Raw genomic sequence first — 18,666 nt, 5'->3', positions numbered from 1 at the left:
TTTTATTTCAGATTCCATTCTTCAAGGTTCTCCTATCACCCAGCGTGGAACATTGCTGTCATGTCCTTATCTAAAAAAAGAGAGAGATGGAAAAGAAAACAAAGCCCACAGGTGACACACGTTTTATTGAGGTGTTCCACATGAAGAGCAATTGTGTGCTTTACAGTGCACACAGCACGGTAGGAGCCTTCAAGAGGAAGAGATGGCTATCAAATGAATACAGATTCATCTTTCAAATAGGTTAGATTGGAATTGCTCAGGCTAGTACAGTGTAGACCATATTAAAATAGAGACCGTTTTGCACACCATCTTTCCATTCACTATCACAAAGGCCACCTCCACTGGCAGACCACAAAAGCCCCAGGGCAAGCAGATCAACTTCATACTTGAGAAACAGCACGTGGAGAATTTTGAGCTGGATGTCAGCGCTGATAAACAGCTAATAAAGTAGAGTTAGTACAATGCTTATAGATGAGGGAAATAGGTTTTAATCTCCCAAAAGTGTTCAGCATTCAAGATGTTTCTCTGACCCAAAACAAAACTCGTAATTACCACACCTCTGTAACAACTTCTATGAAAAACGTGGGGTAAGGAGCCAGGTGGTCAGGATAGTTAGCTGTGAGAGTCTCAACTTCATGCTGCACCTTGTATCACTTATTCTAGATCCCAAGACTCTTAGAGTCCACAACAGTGGAACTACGCACATCTCTGTGACGTCTTGCCAAGCCATGAGTACCAGTGAATTTAGATCAAGCTGGAGACACTTTGATGATTTCGGCCTCCTTCCTTTAATTCTGCAACAAAGGTTGCACGGGAAACCACAGTCAGTAGCCACCAGGCCCCAGGTTGATTTTTGAAGTTATGCCAGTATTTTCCCAAATATCATGTCAAAAGAAATGAAAGCTAAGTTTAGCAGTGAACACACAGAAGATGAGTTTAAAAATTTAAAAGTCCAGAAGATCAAAATAGGAGACTCAAAAATTTAATAATGTAAAACCACAGCCAGGCTTCTAAGTAAGTGGGCTGTTCTTCAAGGTGTTAGGCATACAGAGATCCCATCAACTGCAATGCTTTTAAACTGCACACATGATCCTAAAAGCCTAACTAACCGAGCTCTCTGCCCCTGAGACTGGTCCATGTCTTTATTCACTCTTAGCAGTCCTTGAAAATACGACTAACAGGAAAGATGCTGTAAATATCTGTAAAGCAATTTACAAGCTATGATACTTGTTGCTGAGTACGTGCTGCAAGGCATTATTCAGGTCTTTTCCTCAGCAGTGCTTTATCGATACAGGTTTCCTCTAATGTTTATTCTGCAGGTCTAAGACATTTGCTGTTACACGAAATATTGGGGATTTGGCTGCTAGTAAGATGACTCCAGTTCTTCTACCTGAAGCAGTGCCTGACATAATGAAGATGTCCTTCGATTCAGATTCTGCATCAGGCGAAACTGATAACATCAGGGTAAATGATGTAGTGTCTGACTACTCTTTTTTTGGGCTTTTAATCAGTAGGAGACCATTTCTTTTCTCCATAGGAAAATGTACAATTTATCTTTGACCAATGCTGCTTCGCTCAAAGTAAGTCAGGTTCAGTCTAATAACACAAATAGCCCTATAGTAACGTTATTTTAAAATCTGGAGTGTGATACATCAGACTTGGAACACTTTTTTAAAAGCAAAAGCATTTTCTTTGGTAATTAATTTTACACTGCCATCTACAGGATAGGCCAACTTTCCAACCATTATGCAAGCATCACATTCTTGGGGCAGCCACAAATGTTCCACAGGATGCTCCATTGCTCAACTTGTAGACCCAAATTTAATCATTATAAGCATCCTGATTCAAGGATGGATGGCAGTTTGTGTGTCAACTCAAATGACTTCCTGAGCTACAGTTTTCTGTAAAAAAAAAAAGTGCAGGATTTTTATGATGGGCAGTGTTGTGAAGGCATCACTGTAATAATTCATTCAATGAAAGACTGACAGAGGTAAGAAATACACTGTCCTGTTCTGGTTTCATTGTTGGCCTGAAACTCTGAAAGGTTTTCAGATAAAATAAGAGATTAACAGAGGATGAGTATAACACTTTCCTATGGAGAAGTCAATAGGCAAACATACTATCAGTGAGAGCAGTTTCCAGTATCCCAGAAAAAGCAAAGTTCTGCTTTGTGCCTCTGTGCTGCCCTTCCTGAAAATTCAGCACTCCACAGTTATTCTTAAATTAACATAAACTGAAAAATGGCATTAACTGGAGCAATTCCTTGTATCATTAGAATTTCTTTTGGAAAGAAAAGATTAGGATTAAAATTCCCATTTTCCAGTGGGGTTCATACAAGTTTGGAATTTTGTGAGACATGATAAACTGAGTAAAAAATGAATTTCCAACCGGTATTACATGTGAAACGAAAGCTTATGATTATGTGTCTTTAGCTATTTGCTTCATTGCTGCAGGAAATCATAGTTTTCATTTCATGGATTTGATTCTAATTGTAATTAATTGTAATTTGTTCTTCTGTAAGCATTGCTTAGCACATGTAAATGACATAGTTTTGAGCAGAAATTTCTACCATCTGATATGCTTTGAGGATCTAACTGATATAGTCTCACATTCCCGTCAGACATCAGTTGGGACAGAATATTCATGGACATAGATGAAGGTTCTGTTGTTTGACCCAATCGGAAATGAAAGGAAAGAACTCCAGTCACTCTAGAGCACATTCAGATTTATCAAGAACCTGTTAACACTGTCTAGTAGTTCAGAAAAACAAAATTAAATATTTAGAATTAATTTGTGATATAATTTTCCATTCTTATAGCCTGAAGCTCTTTTTCCTCTAGATAGTTTAATAAGCCATTCAGTTAATAATTTTGTCCAATTGAAACCCAAGTTGTTTTATGTCATGGCCTTCCTATTGCAAATAAGCTGGTTAATTCCTTCTGCAGAATACATGTAACTGTGGCTGAAACAGGGCTCATAACATGAAAATATTCCTTTTACTGTTGTGTAGTTTAACTCAACATGTGTATTATCTAACAGGACAGACAACCGGCAGAAGACGTTTCGGCGGAAAATTCCTTTTCCCTTGGACACTCTTCTTCCCGAAAAGAGCCATTTTTTCAGTCCATGTGCTCCAATGCAAGTACATTTGGGGTTCAAGTGTGCATTGAGAGGAAAAGCATACATGCAGCATTTATCAAAAATGTGCCTCTTTATTACCTAGTTGGAGAGCACGCCCTTAGAATGAGCTTCAAGCCAGGTAAATACAACCATGCATGAAAAAGAAAGTAACGTGTGAGTGGGTAGGGGTGTGTGTATATACACATATATATATTTGTATATGTACATATATATCTTTCATATCTTAAGTACCACTAAAACTACTATTAGACCTATGAGCCCTGCCAGTTTTGGCCACAGACTATGTTTGTAGCAGGAATCCCCTTCTCCCTGACTCGTCTGAGCAGCTACTTCCCAGCTCCCAGCAATGCCACTCAGCATGGCCAGCATCAAGCAGAGCTGATCTGTGCCTGCAGAGCGTGTCTGATGCATCCTGAATCATTGGATTTGGGATGCAAGCACAGAGCAATTGGACATGGGCAACAGATCTGATGCAGTGTCCTGTAGCTGCACTCTAAAAAGCCAGACTCTTAAAAGGAATTATGGATTAACCCTGCCACGATCTAGTCCTTAATGTCTTAATCCATGATCATAAGAAGTGAAAGCACAGCAGGCCACTGAATCTAGGTCTCCTAAGTATCAAACTAATGGCCTAACCATTGGACCATTCTTTACAATTCAAGAGTTGAGCCTCAGTTCCTTTCTGATGCCTAATTCTCTGTCCCACAGTGTTATCTAGTTAAGCAATCCAATTCACTTGACTTAAATCTGTTGATCACTCAGTTTATTGACTTGAAAAGAATCTAGTATCCTGCTACTGTTTTAAAATTTGGTTATTCCTAGTATGTGCTTTAGGTATTACAGAATTTTTTTAACTAAGTTCCCCAATACGAAAAAAAAAAATCAATAAGCATTTATATTTTCATTTGGGAAAGAACAACTAAATAAATTAGAGCAAAAATTGGCTTACTCTATCATTTAGTTGCTCATACTAACAGTAATGCTAATTGTCATGCAATTTCAGTTCACACAGAGGCACCTATTGAAAAAATACAAGTCACAATTCAAGCGGGAGACCAAGCTCCTACAAAAATGGTACGTTTAGTAACATTTGAAGATCCAGAGTCACAAGAATCTTCCAGCAAAGAAGCAATTAAAAGAGTGAAGAAAATACTTGATGATACTGACAACCAGGTACTGATGTAAAAATCCACTTCTATATTTGTGGGAGACATTACAAAAAGCTTAGTTATTTATATTTCTTTTTTTAAATAGCCACCTTTTTTTTAGATAGTATACAAATATTGGAAAATAAAGTCAGGCCTTTGGATACACAAGTCTTTCTGCAGGTCTTCTGTTTGCATTCACCTCTTCTGCAGGTGAAGGGCATTAGAAAGAACAGGTTGGTTTTGTAGTTTTTTCTGAAAATCTCATGTAAGGTGCAGAATAGCTACTGTGTGCCCAAAAGGTAGTCTGGTCTTTCCAGCCACTACAACTGTAGCAAAAAAAATATGACACCTACCTACACAACTCACCCTGAGATAGTCACAGCTACAGCACTGCCATTACCAACACAAGTTACATATAATTCTGTGATAAGCAATTTCTACACATGTTCATTACCCCAAAATGGTTTGGGGTACTGTTCTGCTTATGCGTGGTTTTAACACATTATTATGAATTAGGCTTATTGTGATGTATTGCAAAAATGCTATCAGGCCTACATCTTGTCTTCTAAGGCAGCAGAGAGATGCAGAGCTCTCTGTACCTTACTTATAGCCTTCTGCAGGAACACAGAACAAAAATAATTTTGTCTTTCCAATGGTACTGTTGTCTAGGGGACAAGAAAATCCAGAAGCTCATCGTCCAGTGCCAGTAGCACCAGTGGAAGTGCCGAGAGTGCAACGAGCAGCACCTCCAGCAGCGACTCTGACAACAGAGCATCCCAGGGAGGCACCCAGATAAAGCTGAAAGCAAATGACTCCAAAGCCAAAGGAAAGAAGTTCTACCCCTTTGGGGACAGTGGCAGTAGCAGCAGCAGCAGTAGTGGCAGCAGTAGCAGTAGCAGCAGCAAAAGCAGTAGTAGTAGCAGCAGCAGCAGTAGTAGTGGTAGTAGCAGCAGCAAGAGCAGTAGCAGTAGTAGTAGTAGCAAGAGCAGCAGTAGTAGTAGCAGCAGCAAGAGCAGTAGCAGTAGTAGTAGTAGCAAAAGCAGTAGTAGTAACAGCAGCAGCAGCAAAAGCAGTAGTAGCAGTAGCAAAAGCAGTAGCAGCAGCAAGGACAGCAGTAGTAGCAGCAGGAGTAGCAGCAGTCAGGGTGGCAGCAGCAGCAGAAGCAGTAGAAGCAGCAGCAAAGGCAGCAGCAGTGGCAGCGCAGGCAACAGCAGCAGCAGTAGCAAAGCATCTGGTGTAAAGCATAAGGCTAAGAAGCAGCCCAAGACCACATCATTTCCACATGCCAGCGCCGCTGAAGGAGACAGAAGTGTCCGTGAGCAGAAGCGTAAAACACAGAGTAGCAGCAGTAGCAGCAGAAGCACCAGTAGTGGCACCACCAGCAGCAGGAGCAGTGAAAGCATTGGTGCTCCCCATCGCCACAGCAAATATGACAGACAAGCTGAGCCAAAACATGTCAATTCCCAATTTAACAGTGACAGTGGTTACGACATTTCTACAGAATGGGTAAAATTTTCTAATGCTTTGACTTCTGTCAGGAGGTGATCCTTACTGAGCTGTAGGTAACAACTTCTTTTGGAATTTTGCAGGAATATCACCTTCCAAAAGTATACCGGCTCCGTTTCAGGTCTGCTCACGTCCATCGGGTAAGTAATTCAAATGCACGTTCCCCTGGTGGCTACAGTCGATATGATCAAGCATATTCCTGAAGGGCTTTTGTTCATTTCACTTGAGCATTCTATACTGTCCAATATCACCATTGACGATGGCCAAAATAAGCAGATTTGTTACTAAAATACCGACTAGTATAATACATCTTTCTTTTATTGCAGCACTTGCAATCCCCAAATTTTGGTTAGGACACCTTTGGGCTAGATCTGTACAACACAGCCAAAGTTAACAAAGACCATAGAGGAATTATAAAACAGCAGGATCTTCCAATAGAAATTGCTATATCCCCAGTGTTTAGGCAATTATCATGTATGTGGATTTTATCAGAAGCCAGGTTTAGTAAGTATTAGGGCACCGAGGTGTTTTAAGTATATATTAGAATAATAATAATGTTCTGGCTTTTGTAGGTGTTACCTGTAAAGTTATTATATACCCTGCTTAAGAAAGAGGAAGATGATTTACAGTGTTTTTAATTAAATTGGAATCTATCTTATTTCTAAAAAATATAGAAATGTTTGACCACTTACTAAGTGTCAGTTTTTATTTACCTTAACCTGGTAAATTAGACCTGGTCAACGTGATGTTGCTGTTTACAATCACTGTCTACACAGTATTCCTATCAGCAGAGAGGTCCAGGTGGATTTGAGGCACATTCCTGTCCAACATATTTCATGTCTGCATATGATAATAGAAATAACACTCTAGATATGTCTGTCTGTCACTTATAGAGGGAGGCTGATAGCTCTGCTTTTGATTTCTACATTGTAAAACTAGAGACCACGACCATAGCTTTTTAACCCATTTTTTGTTTCACAGCATCCAGATCGGAAGGTATCAAGCAGCTCATCGTCATCTTCCTCTGAGTCGGGAAGCAGCCACAGCAACAGCAGTAGCAGCAGCGACAGCAGCAGCAGGAGCAGCCACCGCCACGGAGAAAATGCTGGCCACAGCTCAAGGAGGAACCACGTGAGCAGAGCCAGCATCCACCACAGCCATGGTTCCAGGCAAACACGCGAGGTACTACTGCTGCCTGTGTGGTACCAAGGGGCAGCTGGGCTGTAGATGTGGTGGGATTAGGTTCAGGAAGTACACTGCAAGTCAAGTTTGTAAATGGAAAGTCAAAGTCTGTTGAGATATAGTCCCTCCACAAAAACATTTTTTCCAAATTCCCTTTGCTTTAAGGGTGGGGGTTTTTTGCTGGTTTCTTGGGTATGTTTTCCTTCATTTCTAAAGGTCTTTGCAGTATGTTCAAGACAGAAAAATTTAAGGGAGTGGGGTTGCAAGTTAAAGGGGAAAGAATTTTATTTTTCCTATGAAAGCCCAAAAATGCAAAATAAATTGCATTAAGGCAAAATGAGGAGGAAATAAATGTATGTAAAGGGGTTTTTTAGCTTAAGTCAGCCTAATTATTTTTAGATGTAGACCTGAGGTCATGAGTGCATGCAGAGTATAACTAAAATCAGACTCTCCATGGTCATTACTGACCAGAAAATGTAAAGTCCCATTAAGCACAGATCATCTTTGTCTTTATGCACACTTAGTATTCTATGATTGTACTAAGTAAAGGTATCTACATAATAATAGAACAACTAGCTCTGGAAATGCAGGCAATGTCTATGGGAACTCTGCTACTAAGAGGATTTCAAAATAATCAAATGGCTTGAAGGAGCTGTAGTAGAGTAAAACACGTTGTGAATGTTTATACTGCTATGAAGATATCTAGGACGTACTGCACAAAATCTTACTAAGTGCATATAGTTTGGAAGAGTCTTGGATCCACATCAAAAAAAAAAAAATCACGTCTATGTAAATTCCTGCTGGTGATAAAATAATCAAGATTCCAACCAGTATTATTCTTAAATATTGACAATATAGAAATACGTAAAACAAACTAAACTGATGAAGGACAAGGGCTGCTTCCCGCTATCTGTGCACATAAACTGGACTGTGGGCTCTTCAGTGAATACACAGAAATACTTAAGCACAGATGGTTGGGGGTTGTTTTTCAGCGCAACTTCCTGGGAGACGTAATTCCACCTGGCATTACGATTGTGGCACAGGCAGTAAGGAGTGACAACAGAAATCAAGGTTATCAAGCTACAGCATATGTTCGTTCTGATGCTGCCAAAGCTGATGTGCAACTAGTTGTGGTTCAGCTGGCTGAAACCAATTGGAAAGCATGCGCTGATGCTGTAATACTGCCTCTGAAAGCACAGGTAAGCACAGACAGCTTTGCCCAGAGAGACATCTAAAAAGCCCAGAGATTTTTAAATAAGCACAGAGCACCTGCTGATTAGGAGAGCCAAACAGGGAAAGCATACATATTTTGAAATGTTTCACAGAATTTGTGAAATTTCAGGAAATGTTCCTATTTTTCACCATTCTTTTTCACCATTTTATTAAAAATAAAATATAAAAAAATCAGCCACTTCAAAATCTGGCGAAAAAAAAAGTTGCTGACTTTCAAGATACATCATAATATGACCAGCAGAAGTACAAAAAAATGTTTCAAAAATTGACTGCTTCATTACTACCTATTTATTATTTGTTCTACTGTAAGTTTTCTTGTCTGGGAATCTGGTTATTTTCTCTATATAATGCTTTTCAGAAGACTCAAATATATTTGAAATGTTGTATTTCTTTGGATTTATATGAAAAGGTGGAAAAAAAGTAAAGTTGGGAAATGGGTTGATGCTTGAGAAAGCATCATAAATGAAAGAACAGGTCTTTTCTTTTTTCGCATCTCCCTGTGCTGCACTTCCCATGTGCCTTTTAGTGTGAGAGATCTTTGCATAACAATTTACAAACCTCTGCTTTTCACAGCTGCAATTACCAAACTCAGCATATTTCAGAATTGAAAAAAGTGGGATGGGGTTCAAACCAAGAGGTATTGGGGAAGGCTAATAGAAATTAGAGTGCAATCTTCTTCTAGAAAAAAGACTTGGGAACATAAAGAATCGATGTGAAGTTGCAGGAAAGAAGAAAAACTTGCATTTTGAAATGGTCAAGGGTAGTTCTGTGATTCTTTTCTGTAATTTTGATTACTTCTTCCCTGTTTGTAAAGGCCAGACTGAGATGGGGCAAGGAGTGCCGGGACTACAGGGTAGCAGCCATGGCTACCACAGGCCAACTGGCAAAGAAGCCAGCCATGCAGCTGAAGGTGCAATGGGGAAACCTTCCATCCTGGATGAAAAAGACAAGCACAGCGTATGTAACTTGCTCTTTCCTGAGTTGTTATGTTGCATTTCTTATACTAGTTGGTTTTACAAAAACACTGAAAGGAGTGAATGAAATTTTTCAGCCCAAACATGTTTGGGGTGTTTTTTTGGGTAGAAAACGCAAGTTCAATGGCTCAAAAGTATTTTACAAATGTGTTCCACTTCCTCCACATGTTTCATATTAAAAGATATCCCCCCAAATATTTAAAAACTTGACATGCTTAATTTCATTTTCCATATTAAATTATTTGATATTTCAGTTCAAAATGGCTTTTTGTTTTGAAATGTTCTTCTATTCAGTCTCAAAAAATACCCAGTTAAAATAAGCAAAATAAAACCAATGTGTTTTCTCTGGATAAAATCAACCACTTAATTTGACTAGAAGAATTATTTCTTTGACTTTTCAGGTCTCCCATTTTTTCCCTGATTTTTCAGAACTGCCAGACATCCTCCCATGTCTGCTTTTGCTCATGTGCCTGAGTTTGTGACATCTTGTTTGTCTCTAGATTCATGCAATACCTTCCTGGTGCAGCACTCATGTTGGGCTTCTCAGAAGCACATCAGAGAAATCCATCTCATGAATTTATAGTAAGGGCAGCTGCGACATCTCCACGTACAATTGATACAGTAATTAAAGCTCCTGGGGTATGTGTCAATTTTTATTTTCCTTTCCCTTACCTTGAATGGATTTTCAACTAACAACATTTTGATACTTAATGTAAAGACAAAAAGCAAAACTTTCCCTTTTAGAGAAGCTGCTGTACTCCTGACTACATTATGTGGGTCTTGAAATACATACAAGAGTATTCTTGATTTTGTGCTGCTTTAGTGGAATGTAGCAGTAAGTTGAAAATCAGACTCAATAGTCAAATACCTTATTTCCGTGCTGAGAACAGCAGTTAGGCCCAAATTGTCTCAAGTATGACTGGTCTGCACTCATACCTTTATTAATTTTACCCAGTTTAACTAGTTCTATGGGATGTATAGCCGTCTCGGAGCAGATAATGGAGGCCTTGAGGACACCTTGCACTGCATTGCAACATCCATCTGTGTTGGCACTCAAATTCAACATCTGGAGTAACCATGCTTGATGAGACAGGTCTGAGCAAGTTATGACAGCCACAAATTCAACTCTGCCTTAACCAAACTGGAGCTGCTAGTTACACTCTCAGAGCAGCTTGCACAGTCTGGTTCTGCAGAATCCCACTGATTAATTGGTCCTTGTCCACCAAATCCCTGTGCACCCCTTTGAAAAATTTCCCTTATGGATCTCTGGTAAATTAATAACAGCTAGCTATTCATACACAGAGAAATTAGTGTGTCTTTAACCTTCCATGGTGCTTCAGTATTGCAGGATTTTTAATAGATGATAATGAAGAAGTAGGCACACTAAGCTTTAATTTTATTTTCTTGGTAAATGTAATTTGTGGCTATGGTGAGGGATCTTATGTCAGTGCTCATCATGCCAGTTTTTTGCCTGTAATGGATGCTGTTCACTTTTCCAGACACATCCATCTACTTACTCAGTTACTTAACTTGTTACCTTATTTTTCTAAGTAGTCACTCAATTAGTGCTTAAGTTTCATCTATGTTGGTTACTTCCCAATGTGCTTAATAACTTCTCAAAAAAGTCAAGAAGTGCGACTAGAAGAGAAGAAAATGATTCCTCACAAAAGCTTAAGGCTTGGGTGCATCGTGGAGAGACTAACACAACTGCAATTGTATAAATGCACCTTCAAGATTTTTTTTCAAGAGCCTTTTTTTTGTTTGCAGTCATATGAATATAGTTCAGTTTATCTTAATGTATTTTCATTTCTAATTTTTCAGGTAACACTTTACTATCAGGCACTCCGAATCCCATTCACTCTGCCCTTAGGCCCATCTCCAACTTACGAGACTCGAGATATCACTGCCTGGAATGTACTTCCTGAAATAGCTTCACAAATAGCACAAGAAGATCAAGGTCAATATTACTTACATGCTTGTCTCATGAATAAGCAATGTTTGTAGATCTGTCCTCTGCTGTGACTGGGCTTTGCATTTCCTTGAAGTGGTCTTTTAGGGAAGAATAGCATCTCTAACCCTGCTTTCTCAACAGCTCATTCCTTGACTTAAAAGCATGTTTGTTGGCAGGTGAATGAAGAGACTTCAAACTGATGTAAATATTCAGAGTTCAGGAATCACTCCTGTCTGCAAGTCCAGAGATTGTCTTTTGCCCCTTCTAAGAAGGTGCCATCTCTGCATTGAGAGGCATCAGATGATGGGTACAAGACAGATCATATATTTTCTGCCCTGTTTATTTTCTTCCAAAAGGAGTCATGTGAGTCTTAGCTGGTTGGTGTCTAGCACCTCTGTGGGAAATGTGAACTACTTTTTATCGGGGTTATTATTTTTAGCTTTTCAATAGTTTGGTACATTTTAGTCCCCATTAGCTTTAGGTTTGTGTTTAGCATGAAATCAAAATCAATACTAGTATAGTCTATATCTGGTAGTTATGCTGTAGTACTATCCTGTCCTTACAGACTCTGGCAGCACTGAAAGCTTCTGCCAAGGAGATGTTGAAGTTCCTTTCCTGTTTGCCAGGTAGTTCAGTCTCACAGAGATAATTTGCAGCAACACACATGACACTGTCACATCTGCCATTTCTCTTCTGGTTTTGTTTTACAGCCACATGTGAAGTCAGCGAGGGAGATTTTAAAACATTCGATCACGTGAGCCGTACATATTCTTTCAATAAAAGCTGCAACCTGATAGTGGCCCAAGACTGTACTGAACACCCAAAGTTCATCATTACTACAAGAAAGGTTGATCCTCAGTCTTTCTCAAGACAGGTTCACATAAATACAACCTCAGCGTAAGTGTGGTTTCTCCTGAGTGCTCAGGAATTAGGTATAAAGTTGCAGGCAGTTGGTCTGGGGAGGGGAGATGTCTAGCTCTTAGGTGAAAGTGGTTTGCAATCAAATATTTGGAGAAAGATGCAATTTTCGGAAGCAATCGTTAGCTGAGACTCTTTGGTTTAGTTGCTCTTGTCTTCAATTTCACAGGCACTGTTATCTGATAACCTGCTTGTTAAGTCCCCCCACTGCCTTTTCTTTAAAGGTTGAATCTCAAAACCCAATGTCCCAGTGAATTTTGCACTTTGGAAAGAAAACAGCTCATTCATTCATTCAAAATTCAGATATTCAAATTGGTTCTATAGCCTGGGTCACAGATATCTCTACCTTTTACATTTTAAATTAACCACTAGTTGTAAGTTGTTTTTTTTTTTCTTTTTTTGAAGGAACATCACAATCTGTCCTGCCAAAAATTCATCTCTCCTTGTGGCATGCAATGAAGAACCAGTTTTATTACACAGCGGAGTTTCTGAGTATGAAAAAGGTAAGCTGTGATACCCACTTTTCCACTTCAAGAAGTTTTTATAAATTCCACAGAATAATCTCAATGGAAAGAAAATACAAGTGGGATTAATTCAAGGAAAAACTAGACACTTTACTTTCTTAAGATTTGTATTGACTTACATTCCTGTTTTCTGTAGTATATACACTTTTACTTTTCCCCAACAAAATTGACAGGTAAATAAAGCCCTTTCTTATATATATGGTATGTCTAGGTTGGTGATAGTTTAGAAAAAAAGACCTTTTATAGTCACAGTTAAATGCTTCAGTTCAGCTATTTAATTGGAGCACTACCAATATCATTATCATTTTGAGACTGAGCAGAGTGGATACAAAAATCAGTTCCAACTACAGGGAACAGCAGTAAAATATTTTTACAAATAAAGAGATAATTTCTTCTATTTTTGCTTTCTCTCTTTCTCTCAAAAAAAATATCCAACTGTAGCAGCAAAATGACCATTGTGAAGGAAAGTGCATTATGGTGTATTTTGTGCTACTCAGTTTCTTCATTAATTTGAAATTAAGCAGATCACCTTATGGTTCACTGTCTTTTTACAGACAATGTTAAAATTTATAAAAATGGAACAACAGTTATCGTGGAAGCTCCAGCACATGGACTGAAGAATGTGACTTTTGATGGTGTGATCCTTAAGGTATTGGGCTTACTTTCAAGGTTACTACTTTCTTTCTGTTTAGTACCTTGGCAGTGTAACAGACCAACACTTCAGTATTCACTACAAAGATGTGCTATTTTATAGGTTACCGTTGCTTCATGGATGAGAGGAAAGACCTGTGGAGTTTGTGGAAATAATGACAGAGAAAAGCACAATGAACTCCTAATGCCAAATCATAAGCTGGCACACAGCTGTTCTGCTTTTGTTCATTCATGGGTATTGCTAGAAGAAACCTGCTCTGGTGGTAAGTAGATCTGAAAACAGTTTATGCTTGAGAAGAATACAAGTTCACTTTTCCTCTGCCAATAACTAGATATATATTTTTTTTTTAAAAGCAGCAGATACCTTTTACTTAGAAAAGGCAATAGCAATATATATCCATTTTCATTTCCTTAACCACTGACGGTTTAAAACACTGCCTGTGAATATAGAGAATATATACTACAGCAAAAGTCTTTGTCTCATGTGCAGTTCAATGTTAAATAATTGATTCTACAATAATTTCTTGCACTGAGTAGCTTTTTTCTTGGAGAGGCAAAATCAGGCCTAATCTTACTCCCACTGAAGGAAGAGTGATTTTTACCACTGAATCAAAACAGTTTCAGCTGTTGTCTGCAGACTTAATTTAATCAAACAAGTTGCAGCCTATGAATGCAGTGCCAGATCTTAAGTTTCTGTAAATTTTCAGAGTGCACAAAATTTCATTTTTGTTCTGTACCATCTGAGGGTGCAATCTCAAGGAAATATTTAGGAACGCTCCTAAGGTAAAAGAGCTTCCTCTCACACATAGCTGGAAAAATAATGATGGTATCCCATAACATCAATACAGTTTTGTTCTGTAGGTCTCCATTTACCTTGGACCTGAGATAACTTTATTGAAGTTAATGGTTGTTTTCTCCTTGACTTCAGTGGCAGCAGAATGGTACTTATCTGTGTGTCAGGAAACGGAGTCATGGCTGGGATCCTGTTAAGTGACATTGTACCTTTCTAGTGAGATAATTGCAGCATTATAAAAATCATCCAATACAAAAATTATCCTTGATGTTATTATATAAATGCTGCCTTTTTTTTATCCATTCACTACAGTTGACATTTTTCCTAATGCAATGAAGTAGCCATTGTGCTTGCAGTATCTGTTCTTAATAGCTTTCAGACATGAGAGGTTATTTTCTGTGTATTATGTAGTTCTAAAAAACGGGGTATACATGATTCCGTTTACGTTATATTGTGCAATTAGATTTTAAAAATAGCTCCCCTTTCAGACTCTTTCCTCTATCCCCCAACTTATTATCATCCTATCTCAATTACCTCACTACTGTGAAAATGGTTTGTCAGGCATCTGTGTTTTAATAAAAGCTGAAGAGAAAATATGGACCTTTATTATTGCAAGGATCGATTGGGATTTATTTCTACAATTTTAACTACCTTTTCTTTCCTCTTAGGGTGCAAGCTGCAGCGCAGTTATGTGAAGCTGAATCGAAATCCTACTATTGATGGAGAGGAATCTACGTGCTACTCTGTTGACCCAGTACTGAAATGTATGAAAGACTGTACTCCAATCGAAAAAACTTCAGTTAAAGTTGGCTTTCACTGTTTCCCAAAAGGTATGATATTTTTCTTTCTCTGTGTCACATACTGTAGGAGCTCTGTCAGAGCACGCAAAAGAACAAAACACAGCACAGCCACGCACAGACCTGTATTGCTCCAGCTCCTCTCTGAGCTGCTGTTTTTAATCCCATTAGTATTTGCTATAACCACTGACAGTACTGGCCAGCTAAAAGCTAGTTTAGATGATGGCAGGTAGCATCATCTGAGAAAAACATTTGAGGTGATAAAAGGGGCAGCGGTGATCGATAAAAGTTTTTTCACGTTTTTCAAGATCTCCATAAAGTTGAGATAAGCAACACCGAGTCCTTTTATGCACATTACAGTCTGCAATTTTGTGTAGACCAGGGCAAGCAAGGCAATTGAAAGTCAGTCAAGTAGTGTGACATGACTGCTGTGATTAGGCTGCCATGCTATGCCACTGTGCAATACATCAGCAAAAAACACATTACTGAAATGCACTCTAGATTGTTCCAAAAAATGGTTTGTTTTTGAAGGTATTTTATACACACATACTCATGACCCAGACTTTTAAAAATACTGGGCCTTTTTCTCCTTTCACTTAGGCCAGTTTGTCATGGATGTGACACATTGTCTAACACAGGTTCACACTGAAGTTATAAAGGCATGAGAGGAGAATCCAGCCTGGGATCTACAGATATTTCTGGTGCATTTCTTCCAACATCTTTTAACGAATTACTCAGTACACATATACCTTAGAGCGAAAGCTTCCATTAGGGAGTATCTACTGAAGTGGTCTGTTCTCTATTTTAACCATTGTTGGCCAAATCCATTGTTAGCTGGGATAATCCAGTGCAGTTTCGCAGAAGCCAATGGACCCCTGTGTTGAGCAATACTGGAGAGGAACAGAGTATTTTATGTCTGGTTTTGAACAACATCTGTGTAGAACTTTACAGTTCGCTGATGTTATTAATATCTGCAATGTGCTGAACCAGCCCATAAAATCAAGGAGTCTCATTCTATAATAGTCAGCCATCTACAACAGCCTATTCAACAAGTAGCACAGAGTGCTAATAGTTTTATGATGGCTCCCTGAGATGTGAATAGATGCATCCTTTTATGAAAAGAAAAGCCCACCCTCAACAAAAAAAACCTTCCAAAATCTTGTCATATCCATATTTCACAGATTTCTTTTCTGTATCCAAGTCTGTATCTCCGAAATGTCATCACCCCAGGCCACTCACTGCCTCAGAATATTAGGCTATAATAAAGCTGTCTCGTTCTCTCACAAAAATGTGTGAGAAAAGAGGAAAATCAGAAAAAAAGATATGTTAGTTGTCGCAGCCAGTGCTGCTTTTATAGCAACGGCAGGCTTCTTTGGTTCATTTACTGAACCAGAGACTGGGAAGTCTGCTAGCAGCACTCCTAATCAAGAGATTTTTTTATTTATTTATCCTGAGGAGAAGGAGGAGGAGGTGGAGGAGGGGGAAAGGAGGAGAAAAGGGAGGAGGAGGAGGAAAGTAAAAGATGCCATTTGTGGTTTTTTAGCAAGATGATTGCTTTTCCTCAGGCTAAGGATCAATAGGAATACAAGGCCAGCCCTTAAAAACTGTTCTTTTTTTTCCCTTTGTTCAATGACTCGGAGAAGCAGCAGAAACAAAATCCTCATCTTTCTTAAGCTGAGAATGTGTATTTGCATACACTAGACAGAGACTTTTTCTCCGCTCTTTATATGAGAACTCAGACCTGATAGTCTGCCATTTGAAAAGAGAGGGACCCCATCACTGTCACCAGTGGAGCAAGGATAAAATGAAGTACAAGGGTGCAGAATTTCCCCTGTCGTCCTCAAATCAGTGAGACTATAGTCTTAGGATCTTGACTGACACAGACATCACTCCAAGTTTAAGTCCACATATCAGTTTACATTTCAAACATGCCACGAGCCCTACCCATAGGGATCACAGTTACTCAGCCATGATCCAGTTTGCCAAGGCAACTATTTCCTACACAGATATGAATGGGATCAGACCCACAGTACGCCCAAGAGCAAGAGACATAATAAGAATTAATGTATATAAATGTAGATAAAAACAGAACTTAGACATTTTATAACATTTCACAGCTAGAATATATTATATATTTTTCAAAAGCATCTCCAGCACCTTTCTGGGAAATATATATTACCCAGTTTATTATGCAAAACCTGAGCTTCAGGATAGACAGTAATTTAGCCAAGGAGAGTGTTAGTATTTCAGGAGATAAGTGACTGATAAAAACTGAACCCATAGAGCAGTCTCCAGCTTTCCCTGTGATGAGAGATGGCATGTTATAAATGTATTGTCCAACTAAGGGATAAAACAAATGGAGGTAAAATTATGAAAGCTTTACCCATTCTCATTATACAAACTTAATCTAAATGGATGTCCTAATATTCTTCTAGATGCAATGATGAACTTCCAACTAGCTAAGAATATTTATTGGGAGGACGAATATCATTATTCCATTTAGATTATTTCAGCATTAAGGGATATGGCTTATTCAAGCTGCTGTTGATAAAGCAGTGTGGTAAGGTTAATACTGCAACTGACAATGCTCTGCCAGATTTCACAATATATGGGAAACTTTAATTAGAAGTTTATGAACCTCTGAAAATTCTCCAAAGGGCTTATCCTTCAGAACGAACTTCGACAAATAGTGAGCTGAAATACACAGTGATATGCAGGACTAACATAAAAAGAGATTACTGATGTGTATTGGTACGTGGTAGTCACATTGATGGTGGCTACCTCCAGCACCTTTACAGCCTCCTGTCTGTTGTCTTTTTGCTTCATGAAATGTTATTCATTTTGTTTTTAGGGAAGTATTATAGTAATTATATCATGGATGAAAATGCTGCTCCAAGTCAGTGAGTCAGTTAGATGTCAGTTGTGCGGGCAGGATTTCATTCTTTACTTGATGAGGGAGTTGGCAGCCATCAAAACAGTATTTCCTTGAAATGTGTTAATTTGCTTGATGTTAGTTAACAATGGTTTCGCTCTTCTGACAGATACTGCTGTAAGCCTGCAGGAATGGCAGAGAAGCAGCGATAAGAAATCTGCATCTGAGGATGTTGTGGAGCCTGTGGATGCTGACATTGATTGTACCTGCACTGGCGACTGTAGTTAAGCTAAATGCTTTAGTGTTGTGCTATAGACATACTATTCAAATAATTGAATAGCTGGAGAGATAAGAAGGGAACGTAATAGCTGTAGTAAAATATTAAGAAATGTGCTTGAAGAAAATAAGCCTACTGCATTGCATCCAAAGTCAAATGCATTATGTACAGTCTGCATTGCTTAATAAATATATTGTTCATTAAATAAGTATTCATGTGGTCTCTCTCTTTATTTTTCCCTATCAACAAAACAATCAGACCAACTATAATATTATCCAGAAATTCTGCTTCCTTTTATCTGAAATATAATTACAGCAGTCCTCTCTTAAAATTATGTTCACTAGGTGATGAAAGGAAAACATGATTACGGCTACTGCTAACATTCCATTGTGCAAAGAATTTCATATTTAGCATACTAAAGACACAGTAAGCATTTGTTTTCTTTTATGTTTTCCGGTAAAGTCTGTTCTTGGAACCATTCTGCAAAAAAATACATTTTACTCCCAGCAAGACCATTAGCCTTAGTACATTCTACAAAGGAATGAATTGGACTGCTAGACTCCCACTGTAGCTTTCCAGAGAGCTATAGTGTGTGACACAGTCCCCATTTTCATTTAAATTTCAATGGATGTGCTCTTGCTTCATGAGCTAGAAGTATGAATAGCAACTTTTTTTTGGTTTACCATCTCCTATTGTATA

General features: G+C 38.6%; 1 protein-coding gene across 1 annotated transcript in view; it reads left to right on the top strand.

Moving 5' to 3' along the window:
• The window catches only part of LOC106886242 (vitellogenin-1-like), a 43,233-nt gene extending 25,192 nt beyond the window's left edge, over nt 1–18,041 (top strand). Inside the window, exons 20-36 of the mRNA XM_014939000.1 lie at nt 1,320–1,464; nt 3,040–3,259; nt 4,145–4,314; nt 4,959–5,370; nt 5,473–5,795; nt 5,879–5,935; nt 6,777–6,977; nt 7,970–8,176; nt 9,025–9,167; nt 9,685–9,823; nt 11,006–11,141; nt 11,846–12,032; nt 12,459–12,556; nt 13,132–13,226; nt 13,332–13,491; nt 14,690–14,851; nt 17,860–18,041. Of these exons, the coding sequence (XP_014794486.1) occupies nt 1,320–1,464; nt 3,040–3,259; nt 4,145–4,314; nt 4,959–5,370; nt 5,473–5,795; nt 5,879–5,935; nt 6,777–6,977; nt 7,970–8,176; nt 9,025–9,167; nt 9,685–9,823; nt 11,006–11,141; nt 11,846–12,032; nt 12,459–12,556; nt 13,132–13,226; nt 13,332–13,491; nt 14,690–14,851; nt 17,860–17,978 (2,974 nt within the window). The 3' untranslated portion in view covers nt 17,979–18,041. The remainder of the gene's footprint in view (nt 1–1,319; nt 1,465–3,039; nt 3,260–4,144; nt 4,315–4,958; nt 5,371–5,472; nt 5,796–5,878; nt 5,936–6,776; nt 6,978–7,969; nt 8,177–9,024; nt 9,168–9,684; nt 9,824–11,005; nt 11,142–11,845; nt 12,033–12,458; nt 12,557–13,131; nt 13,227–13,331; nt 13,492–14,689; nt 14,852–17,859) is intronic.
• Nucleotides 18,042–18,666: the final 625 nt, after the last annotated feature.

The sequence above is a fragment of the Calidris pugnax genome, unplaced genomic scaffold, assembly GCF_001431845.1.
Source record: "Calidris pugnax isolate Ruff unplaced genomic scaffold, ASM143184v1 scaffold18, whole genome shotgun sequence".
Lineage (NCBI taxonomy): Eukaryota > Metazoa > Chordata > Aves > Charadriiformes > Scolopacidae > Calidris > Calidris pugnax.
Note: the sequence above shows the minus strand (reverse complement) of the source record. Positions and strands in the feature narration are given on the sequence as shown.